We start from the raw sequence: 27,984 nt of genomic DNA on the forward strand, positions 1-27,984 counted from the left end.
CGCGTGCAATAGGTCATCTGCATCTACGAAGCTATTGACATAGTAGAAGAATGAGAAGGATCGATCAGCGGACTGGCGGGCTTATCTGAGGAAACAGATCAGGTCAGGTGACAGGTCCTCACGGACAGCTTCCGCTTTTGCTGGACTATTCTCGTACTAGGTTTAGCATTGCGATCTGAATGCGTCTGCGCTGTACCCAGAGTGTATTTATCCATGGAGCAAAATCTCGTTGTGTAGTGTAAGATATCGTTCCACAATCATCCTGTGAGATGGCTGTTTGGTTTTATGTCAATTCGGGATAGTGGAGAGTGTTGGCTACGCTATTTTATCTTGACCTGAGGTTTAAATATATTAGGTATCAACTCCTGTTGTGCTCTGAAGGTTTGATCCAGGTACAAATGAAGCTAGGCTGGCGTTGCACGAGCCACGCCTGACAGGCAGCAGGCGCGAAATTCATTCAATTGCATCATTGTTCATCGGCCCAAACACATGCAGTGATGTGCATGACACGATGGTGCACAAGGTAACACAAGTTGTCCCACCATTGCCTTGTTATAGTACTCTTCTATGGTGCACCGAGTGGACACGCGGAAACCTGTACCGGATGAAGAAAGCTTTCGACACAGATCAAAGCAGTCCCCTATAGTAGGTTGTAACGAACGAAAACTACGTGCTGCTTGCTTCAAGATTGCTCCCGAACTCCGAACTGAAACCTCTCTCTCAACAACCCTTCGACCTGCTCTACCCGCTGGAGAAGGCTGTGATTCACGTCTCCCCTTCCAAACCTCAAATGGTCAAATCCAATGACGCCGTCCGATTCGAAATTCACCCCGTGAGGTATTTGAAACTCCAACTGTGAGTTCCAAAAGTCCGCGTCGTTTTCCTCGACGGGATCGAGAAATGTAGAAAGCGACCTGACAAACTTGACAACTGAGCATCGCACCTCGACATGAGTCAAGCGTTCAAATCCAAGGCTCTTCTGCGCGATTGCACTCACCGTCTCCCAGTCGTGAGGCTCGAGCCATATCATCAGCTTCACTTTTCTCATCAGCGGCCTCACAGATACTGGTGGACAGCCACGAGACATGCTTGATTCTTCCTGGCCCGAGAGGATGATGAAAGTGTTCTCGGCGAAGAACAGAAATCGGGATAAGTAGGCTATTTCCGGTGTCATACGCAAATAAGGGAAAAGAGACTCGCGCATCGCAGTGTTTGCGTTTGCAGGCCAGATTGCGGAAGGATAGATGACGTTGTGGCGGAGAATAGTGAGTTTGAGCTCAGTGGGAAGAGTGGACCAGCCGCGAGAGAAGCCTGAGGAAAGGACGCCGGAGGGCATTACATAAACTGGCGAGCGTGAGGAGAGGAGCATGGGCGCTTCGAGCGTAAGAGTGAAGCTCACGTTGTGTGGGTAGCTGACTCTAAGTGGGAAGGGCGATGCGATAGAGAAGCGGGCATGTGTGGGAATAGTCATCGGCCAGAAGACGTTGACGACTTCTCGGGTATTGGATGGTGCCATTTTCTCGGTTTACAGAGATGGGCGATGCGTCGGCCTGCGCAGGCAAGCACTGCTATTATATCACTACCAACAGGGATGGAGCAGTGGCCTGGTTTCATTTCGATTGCTACTATTCACAGATAATCTAGTTGTTTGTTAAAATACTGCGTGAACAACTTCTTCACTTTTCCAGTGGTGAATCGTTTCGAGGCCTCATTGACCTTGTGAACTTTTCAGGATAGCCATAGCTTTAAATGGCGTTATCAGCGACACCCAAGAAACAGCGCAACACACTGACCTACAACATGACTCCCTGCGAAGATGACAAATCAAGGCCAGGAGATAAAGAAGTTTCTCCGTTACGCCATTTTTACGCCTTTTGTGCTCAAGAACCAGCGACCCTTATACATCACATCACCAGGTCCTATCCTAATCGACGACGTGTTCATCTCGTCGGCATCGCCCATATGTGTGGCGAATCCATGCCACGTTTCTATCACATCTACAGTGCCACTAAGTTCCGATTTTGTACGAGGGTGAGCCAAATCACCAAAAGAGCTCAAGTGGTACCTTCTTTCCTGATGCCTCCTCAGCTGCGAGATGAATGACGGTCTGTCTATTGAAGCATCTTACAAGAAGAACGCGCTCAAGGTACATATTAAGGAAATTCATATTCTCCGCTTCAACATGCTACAGCGCCTTTTTGCCTACTTGCGTCCACCTCTCACCTTAAATTACCTCATCCAGAGGATCGAGGTACACATAAGTCCAGAAGCTAGCTATCAGTGGAACGTGCATCTCCTGGCAGAATGACACCGTGGAATATTAAAGCTGCACGCAGATCAGGACATTGGTCCAATCGGGCCCGATAGTCTGAGCTGCTGGCGCGCAGTTACAGGAGCCAAAAGCGAGGTGATTGTCCATTCCAAGTGCAACTACCACCGAATGCGAAGTGAGGTATGCCGTGTAGAACAGAAAAGTATTGGCGAGAACATGACAGTCTAGATGATCATCTAGTGCGCGATATTGATGCTTTTTAGGAATGAAGATGTGTCTAATTGGACCTGGTATCACTATATTATAGTCTAAAATGCAAACGCTAGCATAATCATACTTGAGACTTGCCCTTCTCAGAGGTCATCACATCATCAACAACAACAACAACAATAGGAGGAGTGACAACTGCAACATCCTTCTCAGCATCCTCAGTCTTCTTCTTCCTGAACAATCCTCCAATCTTAGAGAAACCCTTACCGATCCACCTATACACGATGACGACAGGGGTACCGACAACATGAGCGATGGCCGCGAACCAACGATCCGGGAAATATCTGATGGCGACAGCCCAGGGAATACAGATGAAACCAGTGATGATCGAGATCGCCCACTGGGTACCATCGATACCGCCAGGCTTAATCTGGAAAGCACGACCGCCCACAAAGATAATCATGACCTGGAGTCCAATGATGAGAACGACGATGAAAGTGAAGAAATGGTTGCGGTGGATGCCCTCGAAAATGTTGAGTTTGTTGTCCAAGCGCCTGTTATTGAAAATGTTGAAGATCTGCATCCAAACAAAGCTGTTGAAAATAACAGTATCGAGCTCAAGCTTCTTGTTGGGGTCCGAGAGGTCGTAGCCGAGGATGTCGCCGCCAGCGAAGTAGAGAACAAAGATCACGGTGAGCTTGTAAATATTTTGACCGGTGATTTGCTTCCACATCGTGGTGGTGATGAGTGGCTTGTCCCTGCCTTGAGGAAGACGGTTAAGGATACGCTCGGTAGGTGGGTCGGTAGCGAGGGCAAGAGCAGCGAAAGTGTCCATGATGAGGTTGACCCAGAGTAACTGGACGGCCTTGAGAGCAGGCTTCATCTCGTCGTCGTAGACTGCTGTGACAAATGCCAGCAAGACAGCGGTGATGTTGACGGTGATCTGGAACTGCAAGAACTTCTGGACAGCATCGTTCACGGCTCGTCCCCACATAAGCGCGGTGATGATCGATGCAAAGTTGTCATCCATAAGGATAATAGCTGATGCCTCTTTAGCAACCTCAGTACCTGAGATGCCCATAGAGAATCCGATATTTGCGGCTTTGAGAGCAGGTGCGTCGTTGGTGCCATCACCTGTGACTGCGACGATCTCACCAAGAGCTTTGAGGCGCACGACCAGAACCCTCTTGTCTTCGGGCGAGGAACGTGCAAGAACCTGAAGGCGAGGAATGACTTCGTCCATCTCAGATTCGGAAAGACGACGGAATTCAGGTCCTTCCATAACCACACCGCCCTCTGTATAGATGTTACATTCAGTCGCAATTGCTCGTGCGGTTTGCATGTTGTCGCCTGTCACCATGCGAACAGTGACACCAGCGCCTTGAGCTTTACGGACAGCCTCCGGCACACCGGGACGAACGGGATCCTGAATACCAACTATACCGAAGAACACAAGGTTACGTAGGATGGACGTGAAGTCGATACTGCCGGTCTCAGTGAAGCTGGCGTTTGCTGGAGGCCACTGAGTGTACTCTTGGTAGACAAGACCAATGGTTCTCAGTGACTTGTTGGCAAACTCGCCGATGGTGGAAAGCACTACTTGGCGGCCATCCTCAGAAAGTGGCTCGGTCTGGAGGGTCGCAAAACTGGCTTGCTCAGAGCACATTTTAAGGAGGATCTCGGAAGCTCCCTTGGCAACGAGACGGTAGCCGCCAGTCTTGAGCTTGACGACTGCGGCCATACATTTCTTGCTCGAGTCAAAGGGCATCATGTAAACGATCTCTTCGTTGTCGCGGGCTTCGGATAGTGACGTGAGTCCAAGATGGTCCTTGGCTAGCTGCAACAGAGCTGTTTCGGTTTTGGAACCAATAAAAACTTGCCTGCCCTCTTCTTCCCCCTCGAAAGCGGTAGAATTGATAGCAATTGACTGGACGAGTAGCTCCTTGGCAGCTGGAGCGACGTTCGATGCCCATGACGAAATGCTTGAGTTGGCCTCAGTGTCAGACTGCGCAAAGCTAGCAGAGCCAAATCTTCCAGCCACGACTGTCATTTTGTTCGTGGTGAGTGTTCCTGTCTTGTCTGAGCAGATCGCTGTAGCGTTGCCCATTGTCTCACAAGCTCGCAAAACACGAACAAGATTATTTTCCTTGAGCATCCTTGTGGTCGCAAAAGCCAGAGCGAGGGTAACAGCAAGGGGTAGCCCTTCGGGTACTGCAACGACGATTATAGTGACTGCAACAATCAAAATATCCATGAAGGCGGATCCCTTAGCACTGGGCGTGCGAGTGTCGCCAGAGAGACCGCCAATGAAGCGGAAGAGAAGAATGAAGAACAAGATACCGGCAGCAGCGCTACCAATCTTAGAGATGGCAACAGCAAGACCCCCGAGTTTCTCTTGGAGGGGTGTAGCCTCCATATCGGTACGGACGGACATCATAATCTTGCCGAAAGAGCTGTGAACACCGACAGATGTTGTGATGTAGGTGCCAACACCCTCGTTCACTTTGGCACCCGAAATGATGAAAGGATCGAGCCCCTTGTGCGACTGGCCGTTCTCCAAAGCCTTCATGACCATGGCGCCGGGCGTCTTGCGGATAGCGTCCGATTCTCCTGTGGCAGAAGACTCGTCGCATCTCACATCGTGACCCTCGATGAAAATACCGTCGACGGGAACGACATCACCAGGCTCCATGTGGATGATATCTCCGGCGAGGACATCGTATACGCTGATCATGGTGGCTTTTCCTGACCGTGTGACCTTGATCTCGCGCTCTTCCTTCTTCGCATTGAGTCGAACGAAAGCCTGCTCTTTCTGCCAATCGTTTACAGCTGTCACCAGGACGACAATGATGATGGCAATACAGATAGCGAGGCCCTCCACCCAGTCGACTGGTGTTGGTGAGCCGGGTGGGTGCTCCGCACCAAAAGTTTCGTAGAGACCAAGAGCTAACGAGATAGCGGCGGCGACAGTGAGTACAATAAGAACTGTGTCGTTGTACGCGTTCCAGATGAGCCTCCATAAGGGTGTGGCTTTCTTGGGAGGTAAAACATTGCGTCCATAGACGCGTTTCCGGTCTTCGAAGGGCTGTCCGCCAATGTGTGCTTGTTCAACCTTCTTATCCACAGATGTGCCATACACAGCCTGGTCAAATGTGACTCGCTGAAGTGCAGCTGCCTCGTCGATACTAAGGCCAGAATGTGTGTCTGATTGAAGTCCGTGTGCGATACCTTGTACACCGCCTAGAGCCTGGAAAGCAGGCAACGACTTTGGGTTCAGGAGTTTGTTTAGTTGTCCTGGTGAGAAAGCAAAGGGGTTATTGTCGACTGCGAAATCGGCCTCTGTCCCAGGGTCTGGTCGTAAGGCAGATTCAGGGTCTTGTACTGCCGTCGACGCGTTACTAGGTGAGATGTCCGACAACGGCGATACTGGTGTGCGAAATGGATCGGATGTGGCCGAGGAGATAGTATCGGTGTTACTTAGAGCCCGCTGTCGAGTATTCACCTGAAGCGTGGGAGGTGCGAGCTTTCCGCTCTCCATGATAGACGACTGGGTTGGCAAAGCCAAAGGAGATTAAATCTGGAGCAGATATAATAGATTCAGTCGAGCTTGAGGGTGCTGTAGATAGCACAAGGTATCAGGCTGATGGTGATCGGTGTATGTCTGACTGCGTAGAGCGCAGCGCTTTGAGGGGCATATTCTTTCAAGGAGGCTGTGTATGTTCGCCTGCCTCCAAGCGCTACTTGGCTCTTGTGCGTCATTTAGCTGCCTTCTGGATAAACGCTCAGCGTATCCAGTTTCAGGCTGGGCATTGCGCCCCACGGCCGCTCTGCGGTCTTGACCTACTTCGATCTAGAAAACATTGAGCGGGGCGTCGCTGCAAGTCCAGATCTGAACGATTTCCTGCTTGGTTGTTACCTTGATCGTCACTATGTACAGCGGCGGCCAAGAAGTAGCCATGGGTGATTGTTGGTTGAATTGGGTTGGGAAAGCTCTCGACCGTGGATGCCCAGGCGACAAGAACACCGGCGCCTTGTCGGGGGCAGTGCAAAAATTGTGTGACGGCATGGCAACTCGGCGTCCCTCGTGCCTACCGTTTCGGCGGCAAGAGTTTGAAGAACAGGTCACTGAAAACTCTACGAGGATGCTGCGGTAAGATGGAAGCCATACTGAGGTACGAATAGGGTGTCGATGATGGCATGCTAGGCAAAACTGGCATAGCAATATGATTGGCCACTGAATTATTTAGCCACCGCCATGCTTTCGCCACTATCTGTCAACCAATCACGAACGATACATCTTGGCATTCCAGAAGACGATTCAACGTCTTATCAGGTGATCAGGATAGTGGCACAGGCACCCAGCCACTCCGCCACACTTGCTGTTGTCTTGATGTGATTAGAACATGATTATTCGCACGTACTTAGAAAGGGCCTCGTCTGGTATCTGCTAATCATCCTGGCTTGTCAGACGACGCAGGGCGCAGCATTAGTACGTGCCACTCGATATCAGTCCTGGTTAGACACCCCATCCCAAAGCCTTAGTGTAATACGATCAGGGCAACCTCGCCCCGTCAAATTTGTTGAACTGAAGACAAAATGTGACTCACCGAAAATATTGCGTTTCACCAGAGTTGAACTTTCAAGTCCCGAATCAAAAGTGTAGATAGTAAATTTTGCCACTTGCGAACCTCGATGACATCCTCATTTCGGTTTAAAAAGCACATTTATTTCAAGAGAGTCGTCTGCAGTCGTGGCGCAGGGGACGCGAGCGCCGGAAGGACTGGACGTCACTAGTTGGGGCAGTGTCGATAGTGTGAGGGCGGAACCAGAATCCAGCCTAGAGTTTGGTAGACTCCGGCCCAAGACATCAATCTCACCAGGTATCGTCTGCCTCATACTCAAACACTGACCAGGGGCCAGCGAGCTTATCCTACTAACGAGGTCGGCTGTGAGTGCTCTTCGCTTTCGTCAAGGTGCCTTCCACCAGATTTTATAATGGTCTCTGGCGATTTTGCAAGCTGCAAGTCTGCCAACATTTAGTTATACAACCGCGAGAACTACACGCATCCTGCAATTTCAAAAACTGTGCAAAGCTAAATTTACTGACCGGCTTTTTGTAAGCTTCGGAGACACCGGAGGCGAGCATAACATATGCGGCTCGTAGCCTAGCCGGCCGTGCTTGGCTCGGCGGTGGGTGAGATGAGACCGTCAGAGGTTTCATGTAATCTTTTATGCGCTCTCTGCTGAATTTTGTTCCCAAATTGTGAGCGACCCATAGAAACAATGCCTACTCAAGGAACTCATGTTTTTTTAAGCGAGCTCTGATCCGGCATACAACGCCGTTCTACTGGAATCGTACAAGTTTCCTTGATTCTGAACTGACAAGATCATCAAATTCAGACAGTAGATGGTGAGTCTTCATTCTAAGGTTCTGAAGCAAGTCTGGAAGCACAATGTTCCAGTGATTTTCAGAGTAAAACATTCCGTTTCGAGTATGAGAACACCAGTAGCCAACGTGACTACAATCACACGCCTTGGAGATCTTGTTGCTTGCTTCTGGAAGGTTCCATGCAAACTGAAGCCTCCTAGCAAGCACTCCACGCAAGCTGTTTGTACTGTGAAGGGTCTCGTAGCTCACTGTCCCAGGAAATTTTCTCAGGCCGTTAAGCTGCGGAACCATGGGAACCTCAGATAGGATTGCATCTTGCATGAAGGAACAGAAATCCAATCTTCGTACTTGGTTGTTTGTGGCATCCGTCATGCGGTCATATCTATGTGGAAAGATTTAGTGGAAAGATATCCGACAATCTGCTGGAAGAAGGTGCTCCTTCTCGTCGACCCCAGCAGGTAGAGGTCTTCTCAGCTATCCCTATGACCCTGTCTTGATATGTCCTGACACGTGTGATGTTGCATCCTCGAAAAGGAGGGGTGATGAGGGAGATTCTCAAATTGGGGAAATTGAATGAGTCGGGTGAACGTAGTTGTGTGACCTGGTGTACGTCTAGGTGTGTTTCCTCTTGGGAGCAGATCTGTCCCTGAAGTCAACTGTAGCTTAGGCCAATGGCAGTCTGCGTGTGGTGAATAGTGGCTAAATAAAAGGTTAGTGTCGTGAGCTTCATTGCATAATATTGGAGACATTGAGCCTACTTGGTGATTACGTTCAATGTATTCTGTTACCGATGCAAGGTAGTCAGTCCAGAGGTAGCGACAGCCATCATCTCAATCGCTGCGACGCCACTTCAGCAGGGACTCAAGCAGATACTCTCCAATACTGAAGCGCCTCCGGTTGATACCCACAGGACGAGCTGGCTCCGGCTCACCCTACGTAAGTGAGAGCGCATAAGATCGCGGAGACCTTTCGAAGCTGGGGACACGTAACTTGCAACGCACTATGGTGCTCAAATTACCCCGATCCGCTGCTGGACATGTAGCGACGAATACGTTGTGTGATATGATCCAGTTCGCCGTGCTTGTATAGTTTTGTTACGGATGCGTTTTGAGTCTTTCCCGGAACGCGCAACTGATCGTAGATCACAAATCCGCTGCACTGTCTCCTGAACATAGCTCGGTCTTCAGTGAAAACTTGCTAACGTGATATTGAGCATGAATGCAGAGTGAGTGGTAGCCAATCCAACGGGAAGCTTGAGTCCTCGAATACGTGGTATTGATGGATCTGCTGAATCTCAACTTGACGTTATCGCAGCTTATTGCGAAGATATGTTATGTGTCTTTTGCACAGGGAAGATGCTGCAGTTGACGACGTTTGACCTATCAAACGAGCATAAGTTACTCAACCCGGCTGTTAGCTATGACAGACGCGGCATCCAATTGTGCTGACGGTCCGCGCTGAACCGCCCGGGCCGCGTCGAGAGGCGGAATAGGAGCATACTCGAATGAGATGCCTTATATGTTAGTGGGTTGCATAGCCACTGATTGGTGTAGAATTGAGTTGATCGCAAAACTGTATTCGAGAGTCGAGATCGCAAGTCCTCGGCTCGGAGAACGCGGGGCAGTGGTGGGGCAGCCGCGATAGAGCTCACCCCAAACACGAGGTAGGACGGCCGTCTCCGACGCCTGCTGCTCGCCGCGCTGCCTGTTCTCATGGACCCTAGTGCGTGAGCGACTTGTTTGATTAGCCACCTCGTTTCCTTGCGACCCAACATCTCTGTACACACGAACCATGGCATCGGCAACCCAAGGGCTCACTTCTGAACAGGTTGACTTTTTCAACAAGAACGGCTACCTACTGATACCAAATGCACTGTCACAGGACAAAGTCAAGCAGCTCCTTGCTGAGACCAGCAAAATGCTGCACGATTTCGAGCTGAAGGACCATCCAATGACCAAGTTCTCCACTGGTGGCGATGACGGCGCAGACCATGTAGGTGACGCGTACTTCCTGGAATCCGGAGACAAAGTGCGCTTCTTCTTTGAGGAAGGTATCATGGACCCAACGCCTGGAAAGCTCAAACGCACAACTAATACTGTATAGATGCGTTCGATAAGTCTGGCAACCTGATCAAGCCTAAAGAACGCGCCATCAACAAGATCGGTCACTATCTTCACGAACTGTCTCCTTCCTTTCGCAACATGTCTCTCTCCGCGAACAACGCAGCCATCGCACGCGACCTCGGCTTCCGCGATCCCCGGGTACTACAATCCATGGTTATTTGCAAGCAGCCTGAAATCGGCGGCGCCGTGCCCCCACACCAGGACAGCACTTTCCTGTATACAGATGCGCCGAGTGCAGTGGGCTTTTGGTATGCGTTGGAGGATGCGACCAAGGAGAACGGATGCTTGAGCTTCGCGGCAGGAAGCCACAAGCGCGCTGGGATCAAGCAAAGATTCGTACGGACTGGCGAGAACGGCAAGAAAGGAACTGGGTTCATCGACAACGAAGGGCCGCAGTTCCCCAAAGGGCTGCAGACAGACGCTGGTGCGGACAAGGAGGAGGCATACGACATGGGCGAGGTCAAGGCCGGCACACTGGTGCTCATTCATGGCAACATCCTGCACAAGAGCGAGAAGAACACCAGCCAGAAAAGCCGGAATATATACACGTTCCACGTTATTGAGGGCGAGGAGAGGTACGACGAGCGAAACTGGCTGCAGCCGCCCGTGAGTGGCTTCTCGAAGCTCAGCGTCGGTGCGTAGGGACGAAGGTCGAATGCATGTATCGATGTCTACGGCTATTATGTCTTGCTCTGTACGCACAGCGCAATGCCACCGAGAGCCAAGCCCATGCCAATCCAAGTGTCTGCCTGTATTAGCAAATGCAAGGGCGTACGCAATGCTCGTACTTACCTCTGCTGATGACCTTCTTCTCTGCCCACCACTCACCCAGCACTGTGAACATGAACGCCAGCGAGTTTGTTATGGGTACCGTGAGACTCAGTTCTGCCCTTGGTTAGCCCCCCATGCCGCTTTTGACAATGTCTCATCACTCACCAGCCTTGCCAATCAAAATGAAGAACCACACACTACCGGTCACGTTGAGCAGTAGCGGTATGGCATACGCTGGTCTACTCAATACGCCTTTGACAGCGTACCAGATACCCAAAACCTTTTTCTTGAGCACCGAGTTCTTGGGATCAGTCAAGGAGGGGTGCGTGGGCGCAGTGTAGTTCATAGCAGCTCTGCGCATAAACGGCGTGGTGAGCCCCCAGCATGCGCCGACCATGAGGAAACCCAAGATCCAGCGGAAGACGGACGGCTGCGGGTCGTTGGCAGCGGGTGTGTCGGGGTCCATTGCACTGCGCAAAGATTACCGGAAACGCGTGAATGCGTGGGTCACGGAAATACCGCTGTGGGTTGTTTAAGCAGTGACGTCGTGGGTGTTTCCGCTGAGTCCAAAGTTCGGAATTGCGCCTGCTGCTTCAGGCTTCATTATGTAAGCCCTTTCGGTGGACACGCACACCGTCACTCGAAACAACAACAACACGCATGACATCTGTTCCTCTTGTCCTTGACAGCACTGCCATCTTCGTATTGTTTCACCTTACTGGTGGCTTGACATGCGAAGGACAGAATCAACATTAAGCCAGATGCAAGGGCCCTCCTAACTCAGTCAGAATTGGCACAACTTGCTGCTGCCCACGAGCGCAAAACCGCCTCTACGGTCAGCTCCGTACCAATTTCGCGCACCTCTTCGCCACTGGGTTTCCACTCAAGCCTGCGAGCTGGGACTCGGAGCGCGCGCTCGCAATAGGCACGTGCGAAGCTACTCACGCCATATTCTGTCTCAATCTCATCGCCACTAAAAGTCTGCTCACCCACAGTATCGCCGGTGTTCTCCATTTTCTTTGTTCCCCTGCTCTGGATCTCTCTCTAGTTCCTCGTTCCTCTATCCATTTCCACTTCTGATGTCGGTTCCCTTTTGTCAGCCAATCGTCGTCTGTTCACTTCAGCGTCAGATGTTTGGGATCTATCGTTAATGCAGGCTGGTCGCGGCTGGTTGCGGCATGTCGGTTATCTGCATTCCACACTCTTCGAGATGGAGTAGCTTCATCTAAGCGAGGTGTCGCAATAGACACATCCCACGTCATTACAACTTCACACAGATTACTCGCATCACCGGAAGGTTCTCTGATTCATCCCCTGGTAATATTCCGACATGAATCAGCTACCCGGACGACTCCCAGGCGACTCCCAGGCGTGTACAAGTTCAGTCTCTGCAGCCTCAGAAAGATACAATGACTGTCAAGAGAACAGGACTTAAGCGACTCTGGTGTAACGGATACCTGTGGGGGCTGGGCAACACAAGCGAGAATGTAACCCAATAGCAACGCTATGTGGCTGCAACCAGCATGCTTCTTCCTGGCTGCACCTGCTTGGAGCTGCCCAACCACCTCAGTGCCCTATGTGCACCGACGTTTGACACTACGGCCACTACAGACGCCTTAAGCGCGCCTGAAACAATAGGGCAGTGGCTTAGGTCATCCTCATTCCACCCTGGCTCGTCAATAATAGTTCGATACAACCTGGAATGCAGTTGTCAAGGAGTGGCTGGAAAGAACTCTGATGAACCAAGATGCAGGAGTATATATCAAGTATAGGTAGGGGTGTTTTGATTGTTTGTATCCAGCATCCACTGCACCATTGGCCGCTCCACATCTGTTCCTGCATCTCTGTACGCCTCGAATCGAGATTGCCGCAAGGTACACGACGTGTTACATTCGCGCTTCGTCCACTCGGTATCGTCTTCGCCACACCTTGTCTGCAGGTCTTCTTCCAGGTACCTGGTTAGTCACCCACCGGAAAAATTATTCTTCATGGCCCATCTACTACGCTACCCCTCCGAAATCCCAATGCGGCCGATCAGCAACAAAGAAACGGAGGCCGTTGAGCTAGACCAGCTCTTTGAGAGCTACGTTGAGACAGATGTTTTCCAGCAATTCACTACTTCAACTACCGACCCTTCTGGGTCCGACGATCTGGCACATCTCTTTGACCTGTCCCCAACCAATGACAACAACCTCTTTGGCTTCACGCCTATTCTCAATCGGGACGCTGAGCCTTGGCACAAGGCTACGCAACTATCCTCTCAAAACCCAACCTCGTCCGCTGATTCAGTCAGTTCATTTGTGAACTACAGTCAGTCTCGCGGCAACTCTACCTCGAGCGACAGCGACACGCTCAGTTTTGAGGATCTTTTTGAGCTTGAGACGAACCAACTGCGATCCACCTCTCAGCCTTCTACACCACGACCTCACGCCGCCACCAAGTGTATCAAGAAAGCTCAGTCGTTTCCGGATCGATCAGTAACACGTGGCATCCAGAAGACACTGAAGAAGTGTCCAAGTTCGAGCTTTGCGAAGACTGCAAAAATGATGCAGCCGTCCTATTATCGGGCTCCTGTCCCTGCCATGTGGGCGCGCAAGATGGATAGCGCTGTTGACCTTAATGCGCACGTGTTGCCCATTAACATGCAATCGCCTCCTCCTTCCACCAAGTTGGTTCAGGATGAAAGCACAGATGGGTTCTTCGCACAACAACAACAACAACAACATCATCATCATCATCATCATCATCGTCATCAACAACCTTACACCACCACGACACGGTCTCCAATTGTTGACGGCAGCTCCTCCCCAGACATGGGCTTCTCCAATTACCAACTCACACCACAAGCGTCGCCAGCTATCAGCATTCCCAACAACAGCGACCCTTTCAGCCACAACATAGGCTTGACACAGTCATCAGCTTCCGGTACCGCGACTCTCTCAGCTTTCACGCCACCAAGCTCCCTCAGAATTCCCATGACGACCTGGGGTCCCACCGACTCACCCAACATCGACTTTGCCTTCTCAGCCTCATGCTCACCCGACTTTTCTACTACCAGGACAGCAGGCTGGTGGAACGACGAGATAATGCCCGCTACGCAACAAAACTACCCCACACACCGCGAATCCAACGCGCGCACTACATCACAGAGCATCCCTGTCTCCATGGCAGGTCTCGGCATATCCTGCGACATGTCCAGGTTCAGTGACATGAGCGAATACCAATCTCAATCCGAGATACAATCATATCACCCAGTAATGTACCCCACACAGCCCGATCACGTTCACGCTTCACATATGGTTCCCATTGGCACCCGTCCTCTCTCTCGCTCGCCTTCACCAACACTCCAACCACGCTTCCACCGCCGCCGTCCTTCAGGCCAGGCGCAACGCACATCAACAACACAGTCGCGCCGAAAGTCCTCTCAGAGCTCGCACGGTTCTGCGCGTGCACCTTCCAGTGGCAACGTGGGATTTGTCAACTTCACACCCGACGACAGCAGGAAGATCCTGACCGGTGTTGCACCAAGCGGGTCAAGTAAGACGAAGATGAGGCGAGAGAAAGAGGCTGCGGAGAAGAGGAGGAAGCTGAGCCAGGCTGCCGTCAAGGCGGTTATGGAGGCGGGCGGGGATGTAGATCGGTTGAGGGCATTGGAGAGGGAGGGGTTGTGTGTTTTTGAGAGCTAGGCTTGGACTCACCTCACGGAGGTTCGAGCTGGATTAGCAGCTCGATCATGCATACACTGTTACATGTCCCAATCCCCGCCGCACCCTTATAGAACACAGAGTAGTGTTGGTAGATGGGAGAGGCTAGTTGGATTTTACCTGTCAAGCCTATATCACTGTTTTGGGAACTGGAGAGATAATGCGTACATAGCACGAAGGTCATACACACTTCATACATCAAACAAATAATCGAAACATCATTAATAATATCATCATCATCATCATCATCATCATCATTTGTCATCGTCATGCCGATACCGTGAATGTGCTATCATCACTTCATCATCATCATCATCATCATCATTTGTCGTCATCATGCCGATACCGTGAATGTGCTATCATCACTTCATCATCATCATCATTTGTCGTCGTCATGCCGATACCGTGAATGTGCTATCATCACTTCATCTCGCCTGCGCGTCCTACTACTGTATTGCCTTCCGCTCTGCCACTGAACTGCATCGAGTGGGCTAAGGCGCTTCGGAGAGGCTCCTGCGCAGGCTGTCATGGCGCGGTGCTACTTTGTTGCGGACGAATGCCTGCAAAGCTGTTCTTTCCAACACTGTTACCTTTCAAACCATGACTTCAACCAACGTTCTCAATCTCCAGCCTCGCAAGCACTGCCTCTACAACCCCCTTCGCGCCAATACCGCGCTCAACACCCCCAAGACTCTGCTCCTCGGCTTCCATCTCCACTGCACCTTCGTAAACTTTCACGATTGTGTCCTCGTCAACTTTTGTGCCGCACGCGACTAGCCCCTTGATGAGAGTGCTCACCCTGGTAATCTCTTTCATGACCGCCGGTTCGATCTCGTCGTTCTGACTCGAGTAGAGCGTCTCTGTGACTTGTTCGTCCAGCTTGTTGATTCCTGTTTCTGTGGTACTGGCGGCGATAGCTGTGTGCTTCGAGATGAAGATATATCCGTTGACCCCTAGTACGACGTCGATCTCGCCGGCCGCCGAATTGAGAGTAAAGACCTGTCTTCTACTCCTGACGACGCCTCCTTTCCTTGATAGAATGCCCCCGCCTGCGCCGGACAACGAGGTGAACAGACCGTTGCGCAATTTTCCGTACTTTAAGGAGCGTGTGTGCAACGAGGCTGTGTTGTCCTGATGTAGACTTTGGACTTCGGCGACGAGTAGATCGCCTTCGGAGAAGAAGGTGCGAATGTTGAGCTCATCAACGGCCGTCCTCCTTCTGAGGATGCCTCCTGGCAAGTTTATACTGGACAGTGGCAGGTTGGCGAGCATGGGCGCGGCGATGTCGACGCTCCACTTCTTCGTCTGGACGTTGACTATCCGCCCTATCACTAGGTCTCCAATCTCGGGGTTGTAGCGTGCGCGTAAGGGTTGGACGGAGAGCAGCTTGTTGGTCTTATGCAGGTGGCCGGCGACTGTGGAAATAATGGTTCCACTGCCTGCTGGTACGTAGGTGCCGTGGCCGCGCATCCATTGCGGATCGCTGGTGATGTGCTCGCCGGGGGTTACGATTGATGTGGTGCTTGACGTCGGCAGTTCGTCGTCGGACATGTCCACGTCCGAGTCCTCGGTGGGTGCATCGCGGCGAGGTGGGAGGGGCGCGCTTGGAGGGAGGATGGAGACGCCCATTGTGCAGTGCGGGCGATTTGATGGGATGGGATGGGGTTGTTATTCGGTCTTGTGTGGTTGTCAGGTTCGAGCACACGTGGTGGTGTGCTTTTATCGGAGCTTGCAGGTCGCTGATATTGCTGGGCTTGACGTCGTCGGTGATGCCGGAACCCTGGAAATTTTGGCGGAGGGCTCGCTCCATCATCGCCATCCCTGCAGCGGGCTAGTGTCCAAATGCGGCATGGCTGTTCGCGCTCAACCACTCGCGTCTGGGATTCGACGTCACACCATCAGCAAATCTCATCCGATGTTCCATAGCCCTTTTGCTCCCGCAGCGCCTGATGATCGACTGCGTGAGCTCGATGACCCGCGAGCGCTCTCCCACGTGAGCGAGCGGATGGCCTCACAGTATCAGGAGCCATTCATTCATGATCTTGAAAGAGCAGCTGGTGCCACCGAGCAAGATGACCCAAACTACTACTCGCGATCGCCACGGTCTCTTATTACAATCTCGGACGTTCAGACATTCATAACTGGTACCGGATCATCAATCTACGCCTCGCTCGCACCTTTGCTCGAGTCGACCGAACATGAACTCATCCTTGTGACGTGCTTCTGGGCGTCTTCTGTCACCCGTGACACACTCAATGCTATGCTTCGCAAGCTATCTGATAAAGCCGTACGTCGAGGAACGAAGAAAATACGCGTTCGTTTGTGTTTCTCATCGTCTTCCATCTTTCAAAAGCTGTTCCATAAGCAGTCTGCTGCTGGGCAAACATATCCCTCTACTGAATGGGTAAAGAAATTTGGGCTACCTGACCCAACGGACCTTGGCGGACTGGACCTTAAGATCAAGAGCGTGTTCATCTTACCATTTAGCGTAATGCATCCAAAGTTTATTATCGTGGATCGAAAGACTGTTGTCCTGCCAAGTTGCAACGTTAGCTGGGAGGAATGGTTCGAGGGAGCCATAACAATGACTGGGCCGATAGTATCGCTGTTCCTCAAGTTCTATTGGACATTCTGGGAAAGGCGAGCGAATGTACCGGCCGACGCTATCGACTCCGTCGTGACTACCGCAGAGTTTGATGCGGCATATGCGGCGACCGGCGCCAATCAGCATGCAGCCATACATTCTCAGAGCACCCCTACCTTCTTCCTTCCGAGTCCACACCGGCGAAATCCAAATTTCCAGCCCTTCAGAATCGTCAGCCCCCCAGCAACACCACTGAACGCCTTCTTGATGACACTTTTCGCGAAGGCAGAACGGAACATACGCATTCAAACACCGAATATCACTGCGCCCCCAGTCTTGTCTGCACTTGTTGAAGCTCTCGCTCGCGGTATCGACGTCGCAATCCTGACGTCTGCTCGACTCATGACATTAGAGCAGCTTGTTACAGCCGGTACCACAACGTCTCGTTGTGTCAAAACACTGATCAAACGATACAACTCACTTAATTCGCTGGCTTTATCAAGGCCATACGATGAAGAAGCAGCGATAACTCCTGCCAAGGTTGGCAAACTCTGCATCTCGTACTTTGAGCCACGGCACAGTCATCAGAGGAATGAAGAGCGGGGTGAACCACAGCAGAGTCATCTGAAGATGACAATTGTCGATGGCGAGGTGCTGGTGCTCGGCAGCGGCAATCTGGATCGTGCAAGTTGGTTCACGAGTCAAGAGTTGGGCGTTGCGTTCTTTGGAACAGATGTAGTGCAGAGGGTGGAAGACACGGTCGACAGAGCAATGGAGGGGAGAAGTAGGGTCGTGTTCGACAGCGAAACTTGCTGATTACCAATGGCCGTGGCTGGATATGAAACCAGCTATGAAGTCAGAATGATGTTCGCAGCCACCCTAAGCCATGAAAATCGTCCAGGCACTTTTCATACGCAGTTCAACTGAGTGACACGACCCAAGTTGCTGACTGCACCTGCACCGACCGATCAGTCCCTGCGATACCGCTCTTACAGCCCTCTAGCCAGCTAAAAATCCTGACCACATTCAAAACGGACGTCTTGCGTCTGACAATGTAATCCCGGCTTTGGATATGCATACCAGACATTGCGGGAAAGGGTTCCAGATACAGCTCACGATAGAATTGTTTCCCAGATTCCAGTGCAAGCTTTCGAGCACCCTAGTTTGCTTAATATGCAGGCCCGGCTTCGCTCATATTTGGACGTATCTTTGAGTTATAAAGAAAGCCATAGTCCCACACTTGCATTATAAGCTTCTATACCCGCTCTACTGTCTTAAAGAAGTACCGGTCACGTCTCCGCGAGAAGATCTCAAAACCTCATCCGACAGCAGTTTGTGCTACTACGTATTGACCTTCGATCCCTCACGCAGACGTTTTTTCAAGAAGACAATGATGCAGCCTCCACATTCTCATTCCGTTCCATTGCTTTCCTTCTTTGACCTTGCTGATACCGTGTTTGAAGTAAGAAAGCTTGAGCCTCCACAGCCACCACAGCCACATGCCAGCCACGTAGCCACAGAATCGAAGATAGATCATAAGAAGACACGTGCGTTGGCGATACTCAAGGCGATCCACTGCACTGCACTGCACTTCTAAACGGAACCGACTGCAGGCAAAACAGGCCACGATGTTGCCAAGTCGTGCGTGTCTATGCACGTTCAGCGGTGAGTACGAACGTGCTGTGCATTACCGTGTCCGTGCGCGCAACAACCAGAGTCGCGCAACAACTAAATCATCACAACTACACCATACTTTAACGCGTTGTAACTTAATAACTATAGCAGCTATTAATAAAGCGCTTATAGTAATTAATATGCTAAAACTAGGTAAAAAACTTATATATTAGTATTTTGCTACTAGGTTTAGTGTTAACTGCGTAACTCTAGCTTAGAGACATAAGCACGTTTAGAACTCCTAGGAAACTAAGGATATTAACTAGCAACGTTTAACGCTATAATAGGAGATAGAGCTTATAAAGTATATAGAGTTACTTAGTACTTATTACTTACTACCTACTAGAGAGATAATCTAAAATTTCGCATTGCTAGTAGCTTAAAATCTAGTTAGTAAGAGCTAGGTTACCTACTTTATTAACAAGTACTCTATCTATCTTATCTTATATTACTCTACTAGGATAGATTAACTATATTATAACACTAATTCCTATAATAAATATATACTCTACTTTAACCTGCTATAGTATAAAATCTCTAAATACTCTATTAAGGGTTACTATATATATAATATAGATAAAAAGGGCTTTATAATTAGTATTATAGGTAAAATAGAATACATATTTAGTAAGCGTATATAGATAAAGGAAGAGATTAAAGCATCTATCTAGGATAGTAACTAAGCTTAGTAGACGCTTATAGCGTGTGTATATAGTAATAGAATAGTACTACTACTAGGCATTATCTATAAGTTAGCTAATACTAGTATTAAATTAGACTAGGTAGCTAAAATTAAGCTAGGAAAACACTCTATAATAGTTATATTATCTTTCTTAGGGTAGACAAATAGGGATATAGGCCTTACCTAGCTTAAGTAGGTGTTTAATTACTATACTAAGAAGAAAGTATAAAGAAAGTAGAGGCTTTTAATACTAGATAGCTACAGATCCTATATAATAATAGACTTTATTAAGTACTATAATAACTATAAGATCCTTCTAGCTGTCCTTTCCCCTTACTTAACCTAAACGCTCTAGCTACTTAATATAGTGCCGTTTAAGCCTCTATTAATAGTATACTTAAAAGTAGTTATAATATATATCTATAAGGCTTAAAATAATATACCTATTACTAGAGCAGACTTCTTCTACCTATTCTAGCTAGTATAGATATATAGCTTTACTAAAAAGCTAATACTTAAGTCCTTTAAGGCAACAGGTATCTATCTACTTAATCCTAACATTATCCTCTACTACTTTATTAAAACACTAGAGAGCTTAGATTTAGATAGGTCCTTATTATCTATTTATAGTAATAAGGATTAGCTTAAAATAGAGATGTTATTGCAGCGTATAGTTAAAAACTAGAGTAAGAGTATTATTAAAAAGATAAGATAATTAATCTACTATATTTTAGTTAAAACCTTACTTTTCTAGTATAAGATAGATAGCCTTAAAAAGACTCTAAAGATATAGAAGAAGTATAAAAAGAAGAGTAAAACCTTAGACTTATAGTAACAGCAGGAGTACTATAGTAGTGTAGTGTTCTAGTTACCTAGAAAGGTTAATAAAGCATGCTTCTATATGTAAGTTAGACAACATAAGAAGAAGGAGGAAAAGCTTAGAAAAGCTACTAGTAAGGAAGTAGCAGCTGCTAAAAAGCTAGTTAAGAAGAAGGAGAAAGAGGAGAAGTATGTAGTATAAGAGGCAGCTAAGGTAGTATATAAGAAGAAGAAGGCTAATATAGTAAATTAGAAGGCTAAATAGAAGGCTAAAAAGCAGTATTAATAATAAGAGCTTAATACTATAAAAGCTATATAATTACCTTAAAAGAGTAAAAGAAAAGCTTTATAAGTAACCTAGCTAAAAAAGCATTAAAAATATAGTCTTAGAGATAATATTAGTAGTTATAGTCCCCTATTACTGTCTCTAGCTTCCCTACTTAAAACTATATTACGTAGCTATAACGTTAAGTTACTAGCTAAATTTAAATAGTATATCTTTTTTATAAGTAATTAATTAGTACTATACTATGAAATTATAAAATAATAGCTATTATAAGTAGCTCTATAGCCTTATCTAATTTTAAGCGTTAAGGTAGTTTTTAGTTGTTGCGCAACTCTGGTTGTTGCGCGCACGGACACGGTAGTGGGAAGCTAGCTCTATGGAGTAGGGATCTGGACCAATGATCAGGCTGAACCTTGTTCTGTAACTTGGACTAACCTGTATGCCAACATCTCCACTGTGCACACGAGTGACGTCTGAGGAGCCCCTCGATCGTCATGGACGTAAACAACGCGTTCCCTCTTGTTTGCCTTATTCGACCTACTGGATCAAGCCGCTTCTTGACCTATGCAATTGATCTCTCGTTGATCAAGGCATGACTTTACCCCACTTCACTTGCATCCACATGCTTTTATAAGATCCCCATATTCCGGCCAGCTTTGTTTCTCTTTTGAACAATTTCCTGACTTACTTTTCTTGTCGCTCGTGAGCATACATAAACATGAACAACATGTCCAACCTCGCGGATACCCTGACAGCCTCAGGAGGCACCGAGTCCGCAGGTCAGCTCATATCTCACATGGCAGCGTTAACGCATATGTACTATTGCAGTCGACTGACAAGATTACCAGGGTTTCTGAATGACATTGTTGAGCAACTATGGCCCAACATCAACGTAGCCGGTTGTAAAATGGTGAAAGAGATCGTCGAACCCATTTTGGCGTCCACATTACCGGGTCCGTTGGCGAATCTGAGGTTCACGAAGCTTGACCTGGGTCCCGTGCCCCTACGCCTTTCTGCGGTCGACGTACACAAGAGCACCACTGGAGGCATCAAGTTGGATATGAACGTGGTATGGGAGAGTAAGAGCGATATCGAGCTTGATGGCAACATGGTCCCAAAGATCGTAAGTATAATAAACGAGAATTATGATAAATGACTGATAGTCACCAGGGTATCGAACATGTCCATCTCAAAGGCAGGCTCTCTATCTTACTGGCACCCTTGACTAATGTCATCCCGCTCGTAAGACCATTTCATACATTGCATCTATTCTCACGAACGCTAACACTAGTATAGATCGGAGCCGCGCAAGTTGCGTTCATAAATCCTCCGGAGCTCTCACTCGATTTCACCGATGCTGCCAATATCGCAGATCTGGGCATCGTATCAAAAACCATTCGCAAAACCATCCTCGGGATCATCGGTGGCATGGCCGTGCTTCCAAATCGCTTTCTTGTCAAGCTTGATAACTCAAATGACTATTTCAAGACCTACCAACCCCATCTCGGTGTTGTCCGCCTCACCATCGAGCGAGCAATCGGCATCTCCGGTCCCAAGAAGAGCGGTGCAAAGCGTCTTCTAGCTAAGATAGTCAAAGACGTACCTGACTGTTACTGCAAAGTCAATGTTGGCGCTGAAGAAGAGTGGCGCACGTCAACTAAGAAAAACGACCATGATCCCGAGTGGAACGAGACACACGATTTCCTTGTTGCGGATTTTGAGCAAATCATTTCCCTCGATGTCCAAGATGACGATCTTGGTGGCGATGACGACATTGGCATGGGACACATCTCCATCAAGGACATCCTTCTCGGCGGCGGCACAAAAGAAATCGCACTTCAACACAAAGGCGAACAAACAGAGGCTCGTATCACAGTGCACGCCCAATTCTTCAACTTTGTTTCTGAGCCACAAGCCCTTTCTGCCGAACAGAGCCAAGGAGACGGCCAACTGTGCGGTCTCGCCACCATCCTCGTCGCAAGCGCCCTGGGTCTTCAAGGTCAGCGTGATGAGCTTCAACCCAGTGTCAAGGTCTCGTGGGGAAGCAAGGAGCATCGTACTGCTATCAAGACCTACACTCCTGGTACCGATATTTTCAATCCTAGTTTTGACCAAGCATTTAGGATTCCGATCACGAGAGACATGGTGAACAGTCCGGCGCCATTCAGAGTTTCTCTGTTGAACAAAGAGACAGAGGCAGGTGTGGTCGAGATTCCATTTGCAGACGTACAGAACGGGCAAGACCTGACTGTTGCAAATGCGTACGATGTGGGTGACGGAGCGTCAGTCAGAATTGCAATTAGTCTTAGGGGTTTGCAATTGGCTCATTAGGCTTGTTTCTAAGCACAATTAGGGACCTCAAATCCATTATAGTACTTTCTGAGGCAGTTACTTGATCAACGTTCTCACCCTCTGTTCTACGGAACTCTACATCATTCTATCTATCAGGTAAGTTTGTTGACCCTTTGCACAGTTTACTTTCTCAGCAGATTTCTTTCACTTTAACCTATTCTCTTATACCATCCAACTCATATGTGTTGACCCAAACTGCCTGTAGAGAAGAAAAAAATACTAATAAGTGGAGTTTGTCGACCAGGATTGTCACCCACGAGTCTGGAGCGCAGCAGCACCGCCGCACACGAGCGGCAAATTGCATGTGAGTTCGCAATACATGCACGGCACTATCAACCCTCTTTTATCAAAGTTTGCCCTCATCCTATATCTCTACTATGTAGAGTCCATCGACTGCTTCATTGACTCAGACGGTAGCCTCTCGAAGATACCTTTCAATTTGTGCATCTATCATTCATCATTTCATTTTTTTTATAGATATGCCTCATACAGATGGGCTCGATACCTCTCCGCTTATAGTACTCATGGTTATTCTGTGCTCCGGTTAAATAGCAAAACCTTATATCGTGGCGTGTTAGAGGCGATGGGTGCGCAACCGGGGCAGATTACAGGTAGTTTACCTCATCAACTAAAGGTCGGAAGAAGGCAAGCCAAAGGCGATAGTCAAGATAGCTCCCGATGCGCATGTGAGTAATGTCATGCAAACCTTTAAGTGTCACTTCTAAGTGCCAGATCTTGTTACGATAAGGGTACACGAAAGAAAAACCAATGACGTACGATGCATGCAAGTGAGCTCAGAGCAGCAACGTGCTCACCAAGGCCACAGTTTTTCAAACCCTCAGACAGCAGCCAGGATCTCCACATCTCATCAGGGGCAAAGCCAGCAATTTCGAGTTTGAGTGGAGTTTTGATGAGAGCGGAATCACGGCAAGGTGGGACTAATTGTGCATGCTTCTCTCGCAGATGTTCATTCTAGGAGATTCCATTGGCGAAATTGAGTCCACTTCTGGCTCGCATTCATCTAGCCTGTGGTTTTGTTTCCACGTCTCTTCCCACTGATGCGAGAAAGCAAGTCAGGAAGTTGACCGCCACTGGAGCTATGCAAGACGTGGACTATTTTTTAACGAGATCTTTAGGGCCATCTCTGGAGGTCAATATATGAGAGTACCTACTGGGTCCAGTCGCGATAGTACGGAGACTGCGCCCCTTATTGGACCACTGTATCAACAATCAACCGCCGGCGACGGAAGCATCGCTCATTGGCTCAGCATGACAAGCTGCAGCCACAGTAACATGGGATACAGTATGGGCCATATTATGAATCTCGGTTCCGATACAAGATACCTTAATGGATGTTTGAATTTTAAAATTGATAGCGTTGCATCCAGCGGTGGGTATATAATAACTGCCAGTTTCTTGTTTATGTCCACGTCTCCACATACCAAACAGGACCTCGGGAACCACCATGTACGTCCTTGGCGCTTTTGTTGCTGGCTTGTTGAGCCTCGCTCATACTGTGTCCGCACATGGCTATCTGAAGAGCATCGAAGTGAGCGGAATAAGTTATCCTGCATGGCAGGTTGGACAAGACGACTACATAACACCGGAACCAGCTCGCTACGCACGTCGAATCAAGGACAACGGCCCTGTTCCCGACTTCACGACAGTGAATATCACCTGTAATCAGGGTGGAAACATCCCTTCGAAAGGTACTATACCAGTGAATGCTGGCGACAAAGTCAAGCTCATCTGGGATCAATGGGGTTCTTCTCATTCGGGTCCGGTAATGAGTAAGTATGTCCGGAGGATACAAGCTCAAAACTTGATATTGATTCTTTCTTCAGACTATCTCGCTGATTGCGGCGGTTCGTGCGCAAACTTCAAGGGCGATACCGGTAATCCTTGGGTTAAGTTTGACCAAATGGCTTACGATACTACAAAGTCGCCACCGTGGGGCTCTGACTTCCTTGCTAAGCAGGGTGCTTCATGGACTGTGACCATTCCATCGGGACTGAAGCCAGGCGAATACCTTCTGCGCCACGAGATCCTTGGACTGCACGTTGCTGGTACCCGAATGGGCGCTCAATTCTACCCTGCTTGTGTGCAGATTAAGGTCAGCGGCAGCGGAGCCAAGACCCTCCCATCTGGTGTTGGACTTCCTGGCGCATACAACCCAGACGATGCAGGCATTCTTGTCCAGTTGTGGCAGGTCAACCAGGGCCAAAGAGGCTACACTGCACCTGGTGGTCCGGTCAAGGCCATTTAAATCTGACTGTCGAGATCGAGCGGTAGAAACTTGAGGCCATGATTGGTCGGCTGGAGATAGAGACATGATTCACCGTCTATTAAATGCAGTCTCATTGTGATCAAAGTTTCGAAATGATTTAGCTTAACGACTGAACGAGACCATATTAGTGGTCTTCATACACAGTTGCCGTTCTCATTTTCTCATTTTCTTTCTTTTTCAAAACAAGAGAATAGGAGCATAAAGACGATGGACATTGGTGTCAGACAAACGGGTCAGTCAGTCTTACAAACGTGAGTGTGACCGGCAAGCGAATACAGAGCTGTATCAAACCCACGCCTCACTTTGATTGAATAACACTGTAACAGTACTGTGGCGTCTCATATCGGTGCTTGGACTACTGGTCGATATATGAAAGCTAATGGTCTACCGAGGCATCTTTGATACAAGACCTCGACGACGACTAGGAGGACTCTAATAAATTAAAAAATGCCGCGTGCTGCGATATTGGGTGGATATTGCGGGGTCGGCTGGAATTAAAGATGCGACCTAAATTAACCACTGACTGCAGCAAATCATCAGAAAAGCCCGAGCCGGATGTGGTATAGCGCTATAGTAGATGTGACAATATAGACATACAATTACACCAATGCCGAAGGCTTTCAGATAGCCGTGCATCGTGCAAGCCTTAAGTGGCATCGGAGAACAGGGGCTGATTGTGGAGAAATTATGTCATAGGAAAAGTGTTACTGCCACTCCCAGCGTGGCTTGCATGATATCCCTAACACTATTCAAACTTCTTGCTGTGTCTAACCGAGGCTCTCAGCACACGTTCGAAGGAGTGTGTCCGTTCCTCATTATCTAGCGCGCTAGATGACAAGTTTTGCGGGGTGAATGCTTGGGTGCATGATCTGCTCGCCTGCTCGCCTGCTCTTGCAGGAAGCTAACGCGTTTTGAAGTTAATGTCCGATTCGAAGCAGTTTTTGCTCTCAAGTTTTTAACTTCATAGCTTTTGCCTGGCGCCTTCTTGCTGAGACCGATGGCTTGACAATGGAAACATTGTTCCACCTCCAGCTAGGTCTTGTTGAACAAAATAGGAGAGCCAGAAGTCAATCATCGGAGAATCTTTTCGCAAAAGATCAGGGAAATTTGACAAATATACGCCCGATCATCTGGTTTCGATCTGCTTCTCCTACTGCAAGACTTAAAGATGCACAAGCAAGGATGATATCCAAAGTTCATGGTTCCCATGTGTGAATCTGATGAAAATGAAGCCCTACACCGTTAGAGTACCGAGGCTACAGCATAGATCTCGTATCACACGGCGATGGTAGTATCAAGGTTTGAAATTGACCAGAAGCTTGGAGCCAATGAGTTATCGAGGTCAGAACAGCTTACCGAGGACTGTGTCAGATTGCCGAGACAATTGAGTATAGCTAAGCCAAGAATCACATCGACCTGCGCCAGAAACACCATCCAGTTCGCCGACAAGCCCACCTAGGCGTGAACATGTTACCGACAGAGGGACTCAAGCCAGCAAGGTAGCCTAGTCATCCATACATTTCCAAAAGGCCAGCTCGCCATAGCGTGTGCACGAGAGATCATCCATGCAGCACTACTCTCACTCCTTACAGCTTGTCAAATGATTGGATACAGGTGTGTTTGGAGACCTTGTAGCAAGTACGACAGACAGCCCTGGCTCAAGCTATGAGTTTGGCGTACTTCAAAGAGCGAGTGGTCAGTGGCCCACATGCTTGAGGTTCATCTATAAAGCTCCGTGGATCCTGCGTCCTAGAGTTCGACACCCACGCAAGTTCACATCTCAGTCCACCTGCGTTAGATACTTGCTCTACTTGCTTTGCTCAGACCCTCGAACAATCGATCTCACGACCAACTACTGTAGTTCCCAAATATGAAGTTCTTTACTTCGTCAATCCTTGTCGCTATTGCTGCTGCCTCTCCCATCACCCTACCAGAGTCTGAGATGACTCAGATTCAGGCCCGTCAACTAGGTTCATCCAAGTCGGAGCTTGAAAGTGGAAGCTCGTCCGCATGTCCTAAAGCCATTCTCGTCTTTGCACGAGGCAGCACAGAGACGGGGAATTTAGTACGTGAGCTTTCATTGTAGTTACTGTCCAACACTAGTGGCTCGCCTTCCTCGAAAGGTCTTCCTAACAGTTGAATGCAGGGCACGTTGGGTGTTCCCCTCGGCAACGCCCTCGAACGCCGATATGGCGCCGCAAACGTCTGGATTCAAGGTGTCGGCGGTCCCTATGGCGCTACCCTCGCCGACAACTTCCTACCTCGAGGATCGTCTGCAGCGGCTATCAGGGAGGGTGTTCGCCTTTTGAACTTGGCCAACACCAAATGTCCCAACTCCGAACTTGTCACAGGTGGTTACTCGTACGTATTTACAGTTTCAATACCGAAGCAGTTGTAATGCTGACGGGTCTTATAGCCAGGGCTCTGCTTTGATAGCAGCCGCTCTTACTGATGTACCTGCTGCAGTACGCAACAAGGTTGTCGGTACTGTGCTGTTTGGCTATACCCAAAACTTACAGAACCGTGGTGGCGTCCCGAGCTATCCCTCGGATAGGCTGGAGGTATTCTGTGCGTTGGGGGACCTTGTTTGCTCCGGCACCCTAACCATCACTGCTGCTCACCTGTCTTATAGTGATGAAGCAGGTAACGAAGCACCAGCGTTCTTGATCAGCAAGATTGGAGCTTAGGTAGATTCGTTTTAGCACGAGTGTATACTCTTAGTTACTAACCTGCTAATACAATTCCAATCTTCTATACTGGATAGCTCAAAACATAAGTACACTAACAGTTCTTCAATTTCAATGTCTAGCTTTCTTTAGACTAGTTCAATC

At 48.8% G+C, this 27,984-nt stretch overlaps 11 protein-coding genes across 11 annotated transcripts, besides 9 other annotated features; 7 read left to right on the forward strand and 4 right to left on the reverse strand.

Annotated features, from left to right (window-relative positions):
• Positions 1-682: 682 nt before the first annotated feature.
• On the reverse strand, positions 683-1,516 carry EKO05_0003281 (uncharacterized protein; the record flags this gene model as incomplete). Its single annotated transcript, XM_038945411.1, has 1 exon — positions 683-1,516. The coding sequence occupies one exon, from the start codon at positions 1,514-1,516 to the stop codon at positions 683-685; it is 834 nt and encodes a 277-aa protein (XP_038800981.1).
• A 300-nt stretch (positions 1,517-1,816) lies between these two features.
• On the forward strand, positions 1,817-2,308 carry EKO05_0003282 (uncharacterized protein; the record flags this gene model as incomplete). The annotated part of the gene is made up of 2 exons (XM_059636133.1): positions 1,817-2,031; positions 2,089-2,308. 2 exons carry the CDS (start codon positions 1,817-1,819, stop codon positions 2,306-2,308), a joined length of 435 nt encoding a protein of 144 aa, XP_059492116.1.
• Positions 2,309-2,603: 295 nt separating this feature from the next.
• EKO05_0003283 (P-type Ca(2+) transporter) lies at positions 2,604-6,020 on the reverse strand (the record flags this gene model as incomplete). The annotated part of the gene is made up of 1 exon (XM_038945410.1): positions 2,604-6,020. The coding sequence occupies one exon, from the start codon at positions 6,018-6,020 to the stop codon at positions 2,604-2,606; it is 3,417 nt and encodes a 1,138-aa protein (XP_038800980.1).
• Positions 2,638-2,662: a tandem repeat.
• A 3,642-nt stretch (positions 6,021-9,662) lies between the features above and the next one.
• On the forward strand, positions 9,663-10,636 carry EKO05_0003284 (uncharacterized protein; the record flags this gene model as incomplete). The annotated part of the gene is made up of 2 exons (XM_038938646.1): positions 9,663-9,921; positions 9,975-10,636. The coding sequence occupies 2 exons, from the start codon at positions 9,663-9,665 to the stop codon at positions 10,634-10,636; spliced, it is 921 nt and encodes a 306-aa protein (XP_038800979.1).
• A 38-nt stretch (positions 10,637-10,674) lies between these two features.
• EKO05_0003285 (uncharacterized protein) lies at positions 10,675-11,231 on the reverse strand (the record flags this gene model as incomplete). The annotated part of the gene is made up of 3 exons (XM_038938406.1): positions 10,675-10,739; positions 10,787-10,879; positions 10,931-11,231. The coding sequence occupies 3 exons, from the start codon at positions 11,229-11,231 to the stop codon at positions 10,675-10,677; spliced, it is 459 nt and encodes a 152-aa protein (XP_038800978.1).
• A 1,558-nt stretch (positions 11,232-12,789) lies between these two features.
• EKO05_0003286 (uncharacterized protein) lies at positions 12,790-14,451 on the forward strand (the record flags this gene model as incomplete). The annotated part of the gene is made up of 1 exon (XM_038945409.1): positions 12,790-14,451. The coding sequence occupies one exon, from the start codon at positions 12,790-12,792 to the stop codon at positions 14,449-14,451; it is 1,662 nt and encodes a 553-aa protein (XP_038800977.1).
• Positions 13,470-13,488: a tandem repeat.
• Positions 13,489-13,520: a tandem repeat.
• Positions 14,452-14,698: 247 nt separating the features above from the next.
• Positions 14,699-14,727: a tandem repeat.
• Positions 14,728-14,760: 33 nt separating this feature from the next.
• Positions 14,761-14,794: a tandem repeat.
• A 33-nt stretch (positions 14,795-14,827) lies between these two features.
• Positions 14,828-14,852: a tandem repeat.
• A 223-nt stretch (positions 14,853-15,075) lies between these two features.
• Positions 15,076-16,098, reverse strand: EKO05_0003287 (Exosome complex component rrp4; the record flags this gene model as incomplete). Its single annotated transcript, XM_038945408.1, has 1 exon — positions 15,076-16,098. The coding sequence occupies one exon, from the start codon at positions 16,096-16,098 to the stop codon at positions 15,076-15,078; it is 1,023 nt and encodes a 340-aa protein (XP_038800976.1).
• Positions 16,099-16,384: 286 nt separating this feature from the next.
• EKO05_0003288 (uncharacterized protein) lies at positions 16,385-17,869 on the forward strand (the record flags this gene model as incomplete). The annotated part of the gene is made up of 1 exon (XM_038945407.1): positions 16,385-17,869. One exon carries the CDS (start codon positions 16,385-16,387, stop codon positions 17,867-17,869), a length of 1,485 nt encoding a protein of 494 aa, XP_038800975.1.
• An 872-nt stretch (positions 17,870-18,741) lies between these two features.
• Positions 18,742-18,796: a mobile genetic element.
• Positions 18,755-20,874: a mobile genetic element.
• Positions 19,042-19,071: a tandem repeat.
• Positions 20,875-21,232: 358 nt separating the features above from the next.
• EKO05_0003289 (uncharacterized protein) lies at positions 21,233-22,845 on the forward strand (the record flags this gene model as incomplete). Its single annotated transcript, XM_038938336.2, has 4 exons — positions 21,233-21,293; positions 21,363-21,637; positions 21,685-21,756; positions 21,811-22,845. 4 exons carry the CDS (start codon positions 21,233-21,235, stop codon positions 22,843-22,845), a joined length of 1,443 nt encoding a protein of 480 aa, XP_038800974.2.
• Positions 22,846-24,331: 1,486 nt separating this feature from the next.
• EKO05_0003290 (uncharacterized protein) lies at positions 24,332-25,132 on the forward strand (the record flags this gene model as incomplete). The annotated part of the gene is made up of 2 exons (XM_059636134.1): positions 24,332-24,656; positions 24,711-25,132. 2 exons carry the CDS (start codon positions 24,332-24,334, stop codon positions 25,130-25,132), a joined length of 747 nt encoding a protein of 248 aa, XP_059492117.1.
• Positions 25,133-27,023: 1,891 nt separating this feature from the next.
• EKO05_0003291 (Cutinase) lies at positions 27,024-27,840 on the forward strand (the record flags this gene model as incomplete). Its single annotated transcript, XM_038938257.1, has 3 exons — positions 27,024-27,218; positions 27,300-27,514; positions 27,570-27,840. The coding sequence occupies 3 exons, from the start codon at positions 27,024-27,026 to the stop codon at positions 27,838-27,840; spliced, it is 681 nt and encodes a 226-aa protein (XP_038800973.1).
• Positions 27,841-27,984: the final 144 nt, after the last annotated feature.

This window comes from Ascochyta rabiei, chromosome 5, assembly GCF_004011695.2.
Source record: "Ascochyta rabiei chromosome 5, complete sequence".
NCBI lineage: Eukaryota > Fungi > Ascomycota > Dothideomycetes > Pleosporales > Didymellaceae > Ascochyta > Ascochyta rabiei.